This window comes from Mobula birostris, chromosome 22 (genome assembly GCF_030028105.1).
Source record: "Mobula birostris isolate sMobBir1 chromosome 22, sMobBir1.hap1, whole genome shotgun sequence".
NCBI classification, from domain to species: Eukaryota; Metazoa; Chordata; class Chondrichthyes; order Myliobatiformes; family Myliobatidae; genus Mobula; species Mobula birostris.
Genome location: NC_092391.1, coordinates 58,720,481 through 58,735,953, shown reverse-complemented (window position 1 = coordinate 58,735,953; position 15,473 = coordinate 58,720,481). Strand labels below are relative to the sequence as shown.

Sequence of the window (15,473 nt, the reverse complement as noted above, 5' to 3'; positions counted from 1 at the left end):
CAAAAGCCCTCCAGGGCAACAGGCTTTCCTCACTACCTCTCTGGTATGACAAATTAGTTTGTCTAACAACTCCCTAACTTAGCAACACACACAAAATTCTGGAGGAACTCAGCAGGTCAGGCAACATGGATGGAAATGAATAAAGCGTCAACAGTTCAAGCCGAGGCCCATTTTTTTTTTAAAAGACTGAGAGGGAAGGGGGGAGGGGGGGAGGACGCCAGAATAAAGAAGGTGGGGGGGGGGAAGAGGGGAAGGAGGATAGCTAGAAGGTGATTGGTGAAGGCAGGTGGGTGGGAAAGGTAAAGAGCCTGGAGAGGAAGGAATCTGACAGGAGAAGAGAGTGGAACATAAGGGTAAGGACAGGAGGAAGGGCACCAGGGGGAAGCGGTAGGCAGGAGAGGAGAAGAGATAAGAGGCCAGAGTGGGGAATAGAAGAGGGGAGGGGGAGGGAACTTTTTTTTTTAAAACCAAAAAGAGAAAACGATATTCGTGCCATCAGGTTGGAGGCTACCCAGACTGAATATGAGGTGTTGCTCCTCCACTGAGGGTGGCCTCATTGTAGCACAAGAGGAGACCATGAACTGACATGTCAGAATAGGAATGGGAATTAAAATGTTTGGCCACTGGGAAGTTCTGCTTTTGGCAAAAGAAGTAGAGGTGCTTGAGATGACTCCAAAATGTGTTTCTTGTGACTGCCACAATAGTAGGAGTGGAACCAGCTGGACAATAGTCTTTCATTGCCCGTCAATATTTGTCTCTTCAAGTTATTTCCTCTGTCCCTTCATTACCAATGTGCATTTCTTCGATTTATTTAGTTATTTAAAGATTCTGCATGGTAACAAGCCCACCCGCCCTAACTGCATTCATGTAACAATTCACCTACTAACCTGTGCAGCTTTGGAACGTGGCAGGAAACCGGAGCAAACAAAGGAATCCCCATGCGGTTTTGGGGAGAACTTGCAAACTCCTTACAGACAGTGGAGGGAATTGAAGACCAATTGCTCATATTCTAACCGCTATGCTACCGTCCACCCCATTCTGCAATTTTTGATTAAAATTCTCTCAGGGCAACTTAGCCTCTTCTCATAATCTCTTTCAGCTTTCTGAGTTAACCACAGCTCCTTAAAAGTGACTACACAGGTCGATAAGGTGGTTAAGGCAGCTTATGGAATGCTTGTTTTTATTAGTTGAGGAATTGAGTTCAAAAGTCAAGAGGTTATGTTGCAACTTTATAAAACTCTGGTTAAGCTACATCTGGAGTACTGCGTACAGTTCTGGTCACCCCACTATAGGAAGAATGTTAAGGCTTTGGAGAGGGTGCAGAAGTAGTTTACCAGGAGGGCTATCATAACAGGCTGGATAAACTTGAGTTGTTTCCTCTGGAGCACCTGAGGCCGAGAGGAGATCTGATACAGGTTTATAAGATTATGAGAGGTATGGATAGTTTGGACAGGGAGTATCTGTTTCCCAGGATAGAAATGTCTAATACCAGAGGGCATGCATTGAAGGTGAGTGAGGGTAGATTCAAGGGGGCTATGATGGGCAAGATTTTTTAAAACTCAGAGTTGTGGGTGCCCAGAATGTGCTGTCTAGTATGGTGGTAGAGGCAAATACATCAGAGGCTTTTAAGAGACACTTGAATAGGCACATGGATGTTACGAAGATGGAGGGATATTGTTTTGGTGTTTTTGATTTGCTTTTTAGCTGGTTTGGCACTACATTGTTGTCCAAAGGTCCTGTTTCTGTGCTGAACTGTTATCTATTCTATGTTCTAACCTAGATCGCACCACTCACTCTTGTGACTCCTTCCTTCTCCACTGAAGGGTGTCCAAGGATCTTGTAAAACCAGTCACCCAAATGGGACTTTTGATTATTGCACATGACTGCACTGCTTCAAAATGTCTTGATGTCATTGAGTGCCGTTACTGAACTAGATTAACACAATTTGCACCAGTCTGAAAGTAGAAACAAGAAGTTTATTCCTCCCCATAGATGTTGCCCAACCTGCTGAGCCCCTCCAAGATGCTGCACAAGATGTACCTCTCATCTCTCTGCAAAAGCACTTACTCTTTGCTGGTGTCTTTGGACTCTGTACTGTTTGAGTTGCTCATCAAGATGGCGTTGAGCCTTTGACCGTATCTGTTCTTCATTCTGCTCTTTCAAGGATGGGTCCACAGTACCTGAATTCAAAACAAAACCAACTTTAATTTTTATCAGTCTACCCAAATCTTTGACTTAACTTACAACAAAGACCAGGACAGAATTTACAATACGGTAAAAAAGATCTTTCTTCACACAGCTTATAAATATTTGCAAATAATCATTCAGTTATTAAAGACCAACCACCTGAAATATACTCTAGTGAGCCCTTTGCATTTAATGTTGCCATGGAAACTATTTCACAGTCTAGACTTCAAGAGCACACAAATACAACCTAGATAATTTTTTAAAATTATTTATTGAGATATAGCACAGAATAGGCCCTTTTGGCCCTTCGACCTGTGCTGCCCAGCATCCCCTGATTTAATCCTAGCCTAATGGGACAATTTACAATGATTAACTAACCTACCAACTGGCATGTCTTTGGACTATGGGAGGAAACCAGAGCACCCGAAGGAAACCCACACTGTCACAGGGAGAACGTACAAATTCCTTACAGGCAGCGGCAGGAATTGAACCTGGGTCACCTGGTACGATAAAGCGTTGTGCTAACCACTATGCTACCACGCTGCCTGCTAAAGTAACCAATGTAATTACCCCAATTCATAATTCCCTGGATTAAAACAAACATTGTCCATTTTTTTTTGCTATTTAAAGCTGCGACTGCCAGATGTCAGGTCACCAACACCTTTGCAAAGGCAATTAGAGATAGGCAAGAAAACCAGAGGTAAACAAATATGAAAACAATTTTATGTACAAGTTATTATTTTTCTGGTACTTTTCTCCATTTAACAAACTCTCACACTGACGCCACAAGTTCTGGATCAGTCAAGATCAGGGGTTCCCAACCTGGGGTCCATGGACCCCTTGCCTTATGGTATTGGTCCATGGCATAAAAAAGGAGCCCCTTATCTTGGAGCTGCAGTGCAATCTCTCAAGTTGAGTTTGATATTCTCCAAAGAGGTTGTCTACTGGTGCATCCTCAGATGGCAGTAGAAGCCACTCTGGATCCACATTACCAGGATGTTAGGGTGAATTCCACAATGGGGAATGCTTGTGTGACTGTGTGGGATGGCAGAGGCACAGAAAGCCACTACACAATCCTTGACAGATTGGGGTCAGGTTCCAGTGGCATGGAATGCAAGAAGACAGGGGACCCTTCACTGTTGCAGTCTGTCTCCACCTTCATGGCCATTGTGATGTGTCATCATCTTCCACCAATTCCACCACTGAGGTCTCAGTTGGACCACTCTTTGTCTGGAACTTCTCTCTTGACCTTACCACCATGGGTGACCCTACCAGGATCTAAGTGCCGGATAACTAAACTCTAGACGGCATCACTCTCAGCACCCGAGGAACTTACAAGCCTCTCCAACACACTAAAGTGACAAATCTTAGAGAAGATTGGTGACCAGAACTATCACTTGCAGCATTCATCCTCCAGCCAGGACAACCAAAAGTTCAAAGCAAAATTTTCAAAGTACTTATATGACACCATGTACAACCCTGAGATTAATTTTTTGGTGGGCATGCTCAGCAAATCTACAGAATAATAACTATAATAGAATCAATGGAAGACTGTCCAATTAGGATGCTCAACCAGAGTACAGAAGACAATGAACAGTGCAAATACAAAAAAGAAACAATAATAATAAGCAATAACTATTGATTACATGAGATGAAGAATCCTTGAAAGCAAGTCTATAGGTTGTGGAAACATTTCAATGATATTGCAAGTGAAGTTGAGTGCAGTTAATCCCTCCCATTCAAGAGCCTGATGGTTGAGGGGTAATAACTGTTCCTGAACCTGGTGGTGTGAGTCCTGAGACTCTTGTACCTTCTTTCTGATTGCAGCAGTGAGAAGGGAGCATGCCCTGTGTGGTGGGGGACCCTGACGGCATAACTACAACAGCATTTCATGTAGTTGTGCTCAATGGTAGGGAAGGCTTTACCATTGATGGCCTGGGCCGTATCCACTAATTTTGCCATTCAGGGGCATTGGTATTTCCATACCAGGCTATGATGCTGTCAATCAATGTACTCTCCACCACACATCTACAGAAGTTAGTCTAAGGTTTAGATGTCATGCGAAATCTCTGCAAAATCCTAAGTATAGGCGCTGCCATGCTTTCTTCATTACATTACTCATTCTTTCACCTGTAGGTGAATTAACAACACTCCTCAGTAAATAATAGCAAAACAATATTCTAAACTGAGACTGTAGCAAAAAAATAGCTCCCTGAAAGGCCTAGATCAGGGGTTTCCAATCTTTTTTATGCCATGGACCCCGATCATTAACTGAGGAGTTTGTGGACCGCAGGTTGGGAACCTCTAACCTAGATAGAGTGGATGTGGTTTTCCAGTAGTGGTGAGTCTAGAATTAGAAGGCACAACCACTACAATCCAGACTTACAATTTTAAACAGACTTACAATCAACTGACATCTGTGGAGATCAAATAAGATGGCAGTGGACTAATACCCATCATGAAAAAATTAGCTGGTTCTGATAACAAAGCTGTGTTGCGGGCAAGTAGCCACACATCCGTCCATATAACAAGGACTATAAATGGGATGCCAGCAACACCAGCAGAATCTATAATGCAGATGGAACCAGCCTGCTGGTAAACAAATACAACCTCTGTCTACATTGAGAGAGGCAAATTGAAAAGATTTGCAATACACACAAAATGCTGGAAGAACTCAGCAGGTCAGGCATTGTCCATGAAAATAAACAAACAGTTGATTTTTCGAGCACAGACCCTTCGTCAGCGCTGGAACGGAAGGGGGAAGATGTCAGAACAAAAATATGTGGAGGAGGAGGAGGTGGAGAATCATCCTGAAGGTGATAGGTGAAGCCAGGTGGGTAGGAAAGATAAAGGACTGGAGAGGAATTAATTTGTAAGGAGAGCAGAGTGGACTATAGGAGAAAGGGAAGGAGGAGGGGACCCGGGGGAGGTGATAGGCGAGAAGAGAAAGAGGCCAGTGTGGGGAAATAGAAGCGGGGGGGGGGGGGGGGAATTTTTTTTTTTTTTTTTAAACCAGAAGGAGAAATGGATGGACTGGAGATGTTCAATTAAAGTCCCCCAATTTACAATGGGTCTCACTAATGTAGAGGAGGCTGCATTGAGAGCATTGGACACTAAAGGTAATCTCTGGCAGATTTGCAGATGAACTGTTACCTACCTTAAAAATAACTTCCCAAAGATGAAGAAAGGTCATCATTTATCTCATGTCCTGAGAAAGGGACAACTATAAAATTTAATCAGGAAACAAACAACTGCATAGACTGAAGTACTTCACTTCCTTTAAAAAAATACTCAGTTGCATCAATGGCTCAAAGTTCAAAGAATATTTATTATCGAAGTACATATATGTCACCATATACAACCCAGAGATCAGATGACAGAGGGGAAGAAGCTGTTCCTGAATAGCTGAGTGTGTGCCTTCAGGTTTCTGTACCTCCTACCTGATGGTAACAGTGAGAAAAGGGCATGCCCTGGGTGCTGGAGGTCCTTAATAATGGACGCTGCCTTTCTGAGACACTGCTCCCTGAAGATGTCCTGGGTACTTTGTAGGCTAGTACCCAAGATGGAGCTGACTAGATTTACAACCTTCTGCAGCTTCTTTCGGTCCTGTGCAGTAGCCCCTCCATACCAAACAGTGATGATGCCTGTCAGAATGCTCTCCACTGTACATCTACAGAAGTTTTTGAGTGTTTTTGTTGACATGCCAAATCTCTTCAAACTCCTAATAAAGTATAGCCACTGCCTTGCTTTCTTTACAACTACATCGATATGTTGGGATCAGGTTAGATCCTCAGAGATCTTGACACCCAGGAACTTGAAAATGCACACACAATCCACTTCTGATCCCTCTGAGAATTGGTATGTGTTCCTTTGTCTTACCCTTCCTGAAGTCCACAATCAGCTCTTTCATCTTACTGACGTTGAGTGCCAGGTTGTTGCTGCAGCACCATTCCACTAGTTGGCATATCTCACTCCTGTACGCCCTCTCGTCACCACCTGAGACTCTACCAACAATGGTTGTATTGTCAGTAAATTTATAGATGGTATTTGAGCCATGCCTAGCCACACAGCTCGTTGGTCTTGCTGATATTGAGAGAGAAGTTGTTGTTAATGCACCACTCAGGCAGAGTTTTAATCTCCCCCCTATGGGTATCAATTACACTGCCCTTCCTTAGCCACCGTCAAGCCCCTGCCATAGCCACTTTCCAACATGGTCAAGCAGCGATGAGAGTGCCTTATTGTGATACGGACAAATATCTCACCTTGGCTAGACTGAAGATGACAACTAATTGGCTTCAGGCAAGCATGGCAGTAAAAAAAAAGATTCATTTTCCCTTGAGAGTGCCTTCTTCACTGACATATATAATACAGATGACCTCAGCATTACAGCTATTCCAGGAACAGAAACTTGTCCTGAAAGAATCAGGGAAGCACGGTAGCACAGCAGCTAGTATGACACTTTACAGCACCAGCAATTCAAGTTCAATGCCTGCCACGGTCTGCAAGGAGTTTGTACACTCTCCCTGTGACCACATGAGTCTCCTCCCACATTCCAAAAACATACAAGATTAATAAGTTATGAGCAGGCTATTTTGGCACCTAGTCAGACAGTAACGTGTGTTGTTTGTGTCAACAATCATCATTGTATGTTTCAATGTACATGTGGCAAATAAAGCTAATCTTTAAATTGCTACCAAAAAGATCCAGGATGCAGAATAAAAATTTACCCTCATGAAGTTTACATGGGGGAGGGGAGAAACATACATTTTAATTTTTCGTCTCAGTTTTTGACACATGCACTGATGACTCAGCTTAGCATAACAAAATGCACTCCTCCCGGCACCAGCGAACAATGCTACCACAGACAACACTTTCCAAATGGTCCACAAAACTGTTTTTTCTCTCTTCTTTTTCTTTTAAACGTGGGAGTGATCTGACGCCTTGCTGTCTCCGACAAGAGGAGATGAGCAGACTCAAGGCCAAGATGCTTACAGACATCATTGTCTCCAATTCTCACTGATCGTGCCGATTTAAGCATCAAGGCAAGTGCAGAAGGTGAGCAACTGTTCAGCACTGTCAACCAGCCTCTTGCTTGTTACTGCCAGAGGAAGGTCTCTGCACGTGATGGTCCCTCTCTTCCTTGATGCTGTCAGAGAATGACATCAGAGTTTTGGGTCTGTAGTTTGTGGATTGGACTGAGGTGCCTGGTTGCTCGTTTTTCTGGTGCTCTTTTGGGTGGCTTTGAATTGGGGCGGCCTGCAAATAAGGAACACTGCGCTGAATTGAATATGGACTTTTTAAAAAATTTTCTGTGTTTTCACTAGTTCTTTCTTGTTGGACTTTGTATGATTTGTTTTTCTTTTTGTGTGAAAAAGGAGTTGATGTTCTTGTTCTTACAGCGATTTGTTTTTTTTCCTTCCACAATGGGGGGGGGGCGGGGTTGATGCTCTTGTTTCCATTTGTGCAATTTTTATGCACATGGGTGGGGTTGATGTCTTTCTCTGAACAGGTTCCATGGTGTTCTTTGTTTCGTGGCTGTCTGTGGGAAGACTAATCTCAGGGTTGTATAGTGCATAAATACTTTTGATAGTAAATGTACTTCGAATCCTTTGAAAATGCAAAGCACATTTTGCAATCCTGGGCCTGAACAAAGAAATTAAATCTAATCTTTAACTGTACTGCAATGGATTTAGTAATTCCACAGCTATATCATCAATCCATATGCACAATATTTTCATTAGTACCAATACTACAAGCACTCACACAATTTTAGAGCACTGTGCAAAAGAACAGTGCAACAACATTAACAGTCTAGTGACCTTTATTAGAAAAAAATTAAAAACACTATATTTATGTTTCTTTTTAAATGCTTTGCTAATTCTACTTCCCTCACATGACCCTGAATGGCAGGCAAGCCAATCCACGGCTCCCAGCTCCAGCCTGTAACCTGCAAAGGCAAAGGCGGTTATCCCTGCAGGGAAGAGGCGGTGGTCTTGGAAACCAACTCGCTTTCTGGGCTCTATAATGAAACTTTTACATGCCAGCGAGGGTTCCAGGAAGAGCTCCACAAACTGCAAAAGACTAGTTTTTTTAAAATTGTAGGTAGAAATAACAAAACTACAGCCAATATCCAAATTTATTCTCCACATATTTAAGTTACATGTCAAGTTTTAATTGCACACTTCACTTCATTAGACTATTAGACATGGGAGCAGAATTAGGCCGTTCGGCCCATCGAATCTGCCCCATTTCATCATGCCTCAACCCCATACTCCTGCCATCTCTCCATAACCTTTGATGCCCTGACTAATCAAGAACCTATCAACATCCACTTTAAATATACTCGAAGACTTAGCCTCCACAGCCGCCTGTGACAATGAATTCCACAGATTCATCACCATCTGGCTGAAGAAACTCCTCATCTCTTTTCTATAGGGGCATTTTTCTATCTTGAGGCTGCATCCTCTGGTCCTAGACTCTCCCAACTATAGGAAATATTCTTTCCACGTCCAGTCTATCTAGGACTTTCAATATTCAATAGGTCTCAATGAAATCACCCCCTCAGTGAACACAGGCTCAGAGCCACATCAAACGCTATTCATTGAACCTCCTCTGGACCCTCTCCAATGTCAGCACATCCTTTCTCAGATAAGGGTTACCAAAACAGCTCACAATACTCCAAGTGTTGTCTGACCATTGCCTTATCAAGCTTCAGCATTACATCCTTGCTTTTATCTCTCTCATTACTAAAATAAAACAGAACAGTCACAAGATACAGAACAATAATGCCCAAATCGCATATCAGCTTGCATTTGCCAGAAAAAAAGTATAGAAAGTTCAAGTTCTTAATAGCTTAATGCAGGTCATGATAGAGTTAAAAAAAATAACCCGAAGCATATGAAGAATTTGCATTGTAAGAGATACAAGAGATTCTGCAGATGTTGTAAATCTTAGGCAACACTCACAAAATGCTGGAGAAACTCTGCACCAGCAGGCCCTGATGAGTCAGAGAAAAGCACAGCACAGAAACAGGGTCTACGGCCTACCTAGTTTGTGCCAAGTCATTTAAACTGCCTACTCTCATCAACCTGCGCCAGGACTATAGCCCTCCATATCCCTACTATCCATGTACCTATCCCAACTTCTCTCTTCAACTTTGAAATTGAGGTTGCATGCACCACTTGCACTGGTAGCTCATTCCACACTCTCACCACCCTGCGCTCATCTTTCCCTTAAACATTTCACCTTTCACCCTTAACCCATGACCTCTGGTTGTAGTCCCACTCAATCCCAGTGGAAAAAGCCTGCTTGCATTTACCCTATCTATACCCCTCATAATTTAGTATAGCTCTATCAAATCCCCTCCCAATCTTCTACACTCTAAAGAATAAAGACCTAACCTATTCAATCTTTCCTTATAACTCAGGTCCTCCAAACCTGGCAACATCCTTGTAAATCTTCTCTGTACTCTTTCAGCCTTGTTTACATCTTTCCTGTTGGTAGGTGACCAAAACTGCACACAACACTCCAAATTAGGCCTCAGCAATGTCTTATACAGATGGCTGCTTTGAGGTCTCAGCTCAAAGCAGTGACTTCATAGATAATGCCTGCCCTACTGAATTCCTCCAGCATTTTGTGTGTGTGCGCGTGGACGTGCACGCGTGTGTGGACGTGCACATTGGACTCATAAGCCACTTGACAGCCGATAAGTAAATCAACAGAATGAAGACCATCATCCTTGACCTCGAGAGATAGTCACGACAACGACGTGCACATATGTATATGTGTGTGCGCACGTGCGCATGACTACAAACCTGAAATTGAAAGTTGTATGTATTGTAGCTATATTGCACCAAAACACAAACCCCAACTTATTTTAAATCTCTGCCCTCTTCATAATGACACAAAACTCCACCTCCTTACTTCATCAAACTAAATTTGTTCTCTGTGAAACAACAGACATAAATACAAAAACGAGAAAGTGGGCAGATGCTGGAAAGCCAGAGCAAGACACACAAAATGCTGGAGGGATTTGGCAGGTCAGGGAGCATCCATGGAAATGAATAACAGCCGATGTTTCGGGCTGAGACCCTTCTTCAGCACTCATTTAAGTATAAGATGTCCAGAAGCTCAGTCTGTCAGTCTGTACTCTGCAGCATACCAACTCCAAATTCCTCCTGCAGCAAACCAGTTCTCGAGGTGGAATGCCGGGGGGGGGGGTAGGTGGATACTAAAGATGTTTCTAGGTGGAAGCGAGGTCACAAGTTTGCCAAGTACTGAATGTAAACTAGCCACTGAGAAGTTAATTGTGCTGAATATGAGATTAGTTAGCTGTTAAAATTGATAATCTCATTTTACAATGTAAACTACTTCACTATGCAACAGCTTCCAGAAGATTCACACCCATCCTGGTCACTGTCAGATATCTGCTGACATTGGTTAACATCTTTTGTTGTTCTGCCTGCTAACATTTGGAATAAAAGCTTTAAATGTCCTAACTTTTTCTTGTAATACACTTGAAGATGACTTTCAATTGTTCAATTTTTCCACTTAATACAGGGAATGTATACAATATACAACCTGAAATTCTTACTCTTCATAGATATCCACAAAATAGAAGAACAATTCCCAAATGAATGAATGACAGGAAAACATTACAACCCCGAAGCCCCCCTCCCTCTCCCCATACACAAGCAGCAAAGCATCAATCCTCCTCCCATCTGCCTCAGCAAAAGCATCAACCACCCCCCACCATGCAAGAAATAGCAAAGCCCCCAAACAGACCATTAAAATCCACTGCTCACCCAGCAGTTTGACATGCCACAGGCACTCTCTCTCATTAACAAGGGAGAGAGAGGCATCACTCCTGCCACAGATGTGCAGTACAGAACATCCTAATAAGCCGCATCAAGACATTGTATGGAAATTTGCACTGTGGCAGGCAAGAAGGACCTACAATGAGCTGTTTTAACTACCCTATGTATCACCGGTGTCAGCCTACCCACCATCAAGGAAAGGTGCCAGGAAAAGGAAAACAAGAGCATGAAGGATCCCACCCACACTGCTCATGGGCTATCCCTCTCCTTAAGTGAAGTAGAACCCACACCAGAACCACCAGACTCAAAAACAGTTACTTTCTCCAAGCAGCAAGGCTGATCAACTCCTCCACACACTAACCCACCCTATCACAACTACTTTATCATTGCCCATCAGCCATCTCAAGTACAGACACTCCTGTACCTTACATCACTCTGTACACAGTACAATCAATGTATATAAACTATTTTATGCATTTACTGTATATCTGTGTTTTTTTTAATCACGTTCTTTATCTTACTGTGGATTTTTTGTGCTGCATCAGATCCAGAATAACAATCATTTCAATCTCCTTTACACTTGTGTACTAGAAATCTTGATCCTTGATATTCTCTAAGATAGCACATGCATAGAAAGAAGGAGACAGCACGCAAAAATTGCCGGCTTGTTCAATTAAGCTGAGAAAGCAAGCTATCTTGGCAGAGAGGAAAGGTCAATAAAGAAAAGGCGGGTGGAAGGGCCACCTCGGTAAATCAATGCTTACGCAAATCGGTTTCTTGCATAGGAAGACTTAGAATGAGCGACTGCAAAGCTTCACTTTTTTGAACAAACATCTCAGATTTAGTTCCCTGAGACTTCCTTAAGTTGCCATGGAAACCATCCACACCTGGGGAAGGATCGTTCCTCTCATCTGATCTGCACTTTGGTGACAGGCTTTCCGGTGAGTCAGAGACAAACTGGGGAATGCCGGAAGGCCCAGTGGGCTTGGAAACGGACTTGGATCCATTCAGACAGCCGTCTCCTTCACCAACGGCACTTTTAACACTCGAAGCATGATGCTGGTGAATCTTGCCCTCGTGTTTGCCTGTGACATTGCTGTTGTCCACTGCTGGTTCACTGTTTGGCACATTACCAGTACTGTTCACACAGGCACCTATGAAAAATGAAGGACAGTTAGCAACTAGAACCACCCTATTCTATAACTTAAAAAACAGATCTACTCTTGTGTTAGACACCAGAAATTCTGCAGATGCTGGAAATCCAAAGCACCAACACAAAATGCTGGAGGAACTCAGCAGGTCAGGCAGCATCAATGGAAATGAATGCTTTACCCTTTACCAGGACTTGATAAAGTGCTGACGAAGTGTCTTGGCTCGAAACATCGACTATTTATTCATTTCCATAGATGCTACCTGACCTGCTGAGTTCTTCCAACAGTCTGTGTGCTTCTCTGGTTTTATTTTCTTAGAATTTGGGCCATTGGCCCTTTTGTTACGTTAAATCACTTTAGCAATATGAAGGAAACTGTCAAGAAAAAGCAGAAATGCTATCTGAAGGAAGCGAAACCTAATTTTTGTTTTGCTCTACACTCACTAAGCCACATTTAGTTCTGTTGTTTTGAACATAAGGATTTTTTAAAAATTCCAATTGTCATTTATGAATAATACAGCTTTAAAAAGAAAGGTAGAATTTGAACAAATTTTGTTTTGCCTTGAAAGGTTCTTGTGCCACACACACACTCAGAGAAAGGAAAGTGTTCCAGAATAAAAAGCAATGCCACGTTGAAACATCTATTTTATAGCAGTTCTGATTTTTCACTGTCCTCTTAGCTTGCAACACAGACGAACAAGTCCGTAACTTAATATTGGCTTTCAGTGCCAGCACCACTCGAAACCTCATCATAAAAACCACTGCTGCCAAAGCCTGCAACTACATTATTTTCAGCATTCATGCCACTACATTAGCCCAGAATCATACATTCTTAACTAATTACGAATTGGTACGATAAATGTTGCCAACCCCCTTTGAGAAACACTGCCAGCACTTATAAAGTGTCAGAATTATGCTCTGAAACAATTCTTAAGGAATTTAAAAGTAACATGTTCACTGGTTGGCTGAGCTTGTAACCACACCCAATGTCAATAGTTCCATTTAATATCAGAAAATGTATACAATATATGGCCTGAAGTTCTATTCTCAGAAGAAAAACCCCCAAAGAATTAACCCAAAAAAACCCTTCTAAATTTTAACCTAACCACCTCTAACCCACCCCCTCCATTCCCCTATCATCCACTGCATGAACAGTGAATTTCCCACAATGAGGTAGCTGACGTCAGCATGAAGGAAAACTGCATGTGTGAATCCACCATTCAATGTAGGCACAAGTTCCAGAATGAATATTCACAAACACAGGGTATATGAGGTTCCAATACCACATCCTTTCTCCCCCAACAACTCCACATTTTAGTGTAGTTTTTTGTCTTAGAACATAGAACAGTACAGCACAGGAACAGGCCCCTCTTCTCACAATGTTGTGTCGAACCAGCTAAAAAATAAATTTTAAAAAAACTCAAAAACTCATCCCTCCTGCCCACACAATGACCATATCTTTCTATCTTCCTTACATCCATGTACCCGTCTAAACTCTAATGCATTTGCCACTACCACTATACCAGGCACATTCCAGGCATCCACCACGCTGAGTGAAAAACTTACCCTTCACGTCCCCCTTGAATCTACCCCCTCTCACTTCTGGTATTAGACATTTCTACCCTGGGAAACAGATACTCCCTGTCTACTCTATCCAAGCCTCTCCAGATCTCCCCTCAGTCTCTGACACTCCAGGGAAAACAACCCAAGTTTGTTCACCCTCTCATGATAGCCCATGCTCTCTAAACCAGGCAGCATCCTGGTGAACCTCTTCTGCACCCTCTCCAAACCCTCAACATCCTTCCTGTAGTGGGGCGACCAGAACTGTATGCAGTACTCCAGATGTGGCCTAACCAGAGTTTTATAAAGTTGCAAAATAACTTCTTGACTTTTGAGGTTAATGCCTTGATCAATAAAAGCAAGCATTCCATAAGCTGCCTTAACCACCTTATCGACCTGTGTAGCCACTTTCAAGAAGCTATGAACTTAGACCCCAAGGTCTCTCTGATTAGCAACACTGTTAAGGGTCTTGCCCTTAACAATGTACTGTCAGCTGGCATTTGCCCTACCAGAGTGCAATACCTCGTATTGATGCAGGATTTCCAAATTTGTTTACTCTCAACAATGGCAGGCCATGGGGGCACCACGGCAGTACAGCGTTTAGTATGACATTATTATTGATCAGGGTTCAATTCTGGTGTCCACTGTAAGTAGTTTGTACGTCCTTCTCGGGAGCATGTGGGTTTCTTCTGTATGCTCTAGTTTCCTCCTATGGAGTGGCTCGTTGGGCCGTAAGGTCCTGTTCCATGCTGTTTCTCTAAATAACTAAAATAAATAATAAATTTGTGCACACTGGTCAACAGCCCAGTAACATTACCCTACTCTCCTCCATTCAGTGGACAAAAACCTAACCCTCCAACCAGCTTTTCCATCCATCAAATTACTGTGTATCAAAGGATAAAAATCACCAGAAGGAAAACAAAATCAATGCATCAAACCACTGCGCTACTGGGCCACCCCAATAATAAATTATGATTAGAGAAATAATTGAAGCAGATCAACAAGGAAATTGCCCCGCACCAAGTTAAAATAGTATCATGGGTTCATCCACACCCTCCTGAGGGAAAAGACAAAGCTTCCACATTAATACTTCATACAAAATCATCTACTACAACGGAATGCAAACAGACTGGTCACCCAAAACACTGTGCTCTAGTCTACTCTGATTCACATCAGAAAGGTACAGTACTATACAAAAGACTGAGGCACCCTTGCAATATACATGATGCAGATACCATATTTGTCAACGTGGAATGGACAGCAAGTTTGTACATCTGGCAAGAGCAAAGGACGTTAAGAATGACAATGGTGGAACGCTGCGGGAGGGGTGTGGGACAGGTGGCAGAGAAGGACTGGGTGGGGGGGGGGGAAGGTGGAGCAGATAATTTGATTCCAATCAATTGGTTTATTGATCATTACAGTACATCTCTGGTGCTTCCTGCTCTCTCCCCTCCCCTTTTCCCAACCATGACTCCTCTCTCCCTGTCTCCTTCCCGCTCTCAGTCCACAATAGAGACCCATATCAGAATCAGGTTTATCGTCACTTGCATATGTCAGAAATTTGTTTCTATTTCCATCCGCAGTACTGTGCAAAAGTCTCAGGCTCCCTAGCTATATAATATGTGCCTAAGATGTTTGCACAGTACTCTATGTGGGCATAATTTATACTTAGCTGTATTCATAATTAAGACACAATTAAGAACTGGTCCAACCCATCCAGATGACTGAAACACCAAAACAAAAATTCAGCAGATATTAGA

At 42.7% G+C, this 15,473-nt stretch overlaps 1 protein-coding gene across 4 annotated transcripts in view; it reads right to left on the bottom strand.

Moving 5' to 3' along the window:
* golga3 (golgin A3) overlaps nucleotides 1-15,473 on the bottom strand; it is a 102,751-nt gene that overhangs the window by 66,969 nt on the left and 20,309 nt on the right. For 2 of the 4 annotated variants that reach the window (XM_072240832.1, XM_072240831.1), the window contains exons 3-4: nucleotides 11,768-12,157; nucleotides 2,068-2,180 (exon numbers count right to left, since the gene is read on the bottom strand). In XM_072240832.1, coding sequence (XP_072096933.1) covers nucleotides 2,068-2,180; nucleotides 11,768-12,157 — 503 coding nt within the window. The remainder of the gene's footprint in view (nucleotides 1-2,067; nucleotides 2,181-11,767; nucleotides 12,158-15,473) is intronic. The other 2 variants (XM_072240833.1, XM_072240835.1) reach the window with 2 other exon arrangements.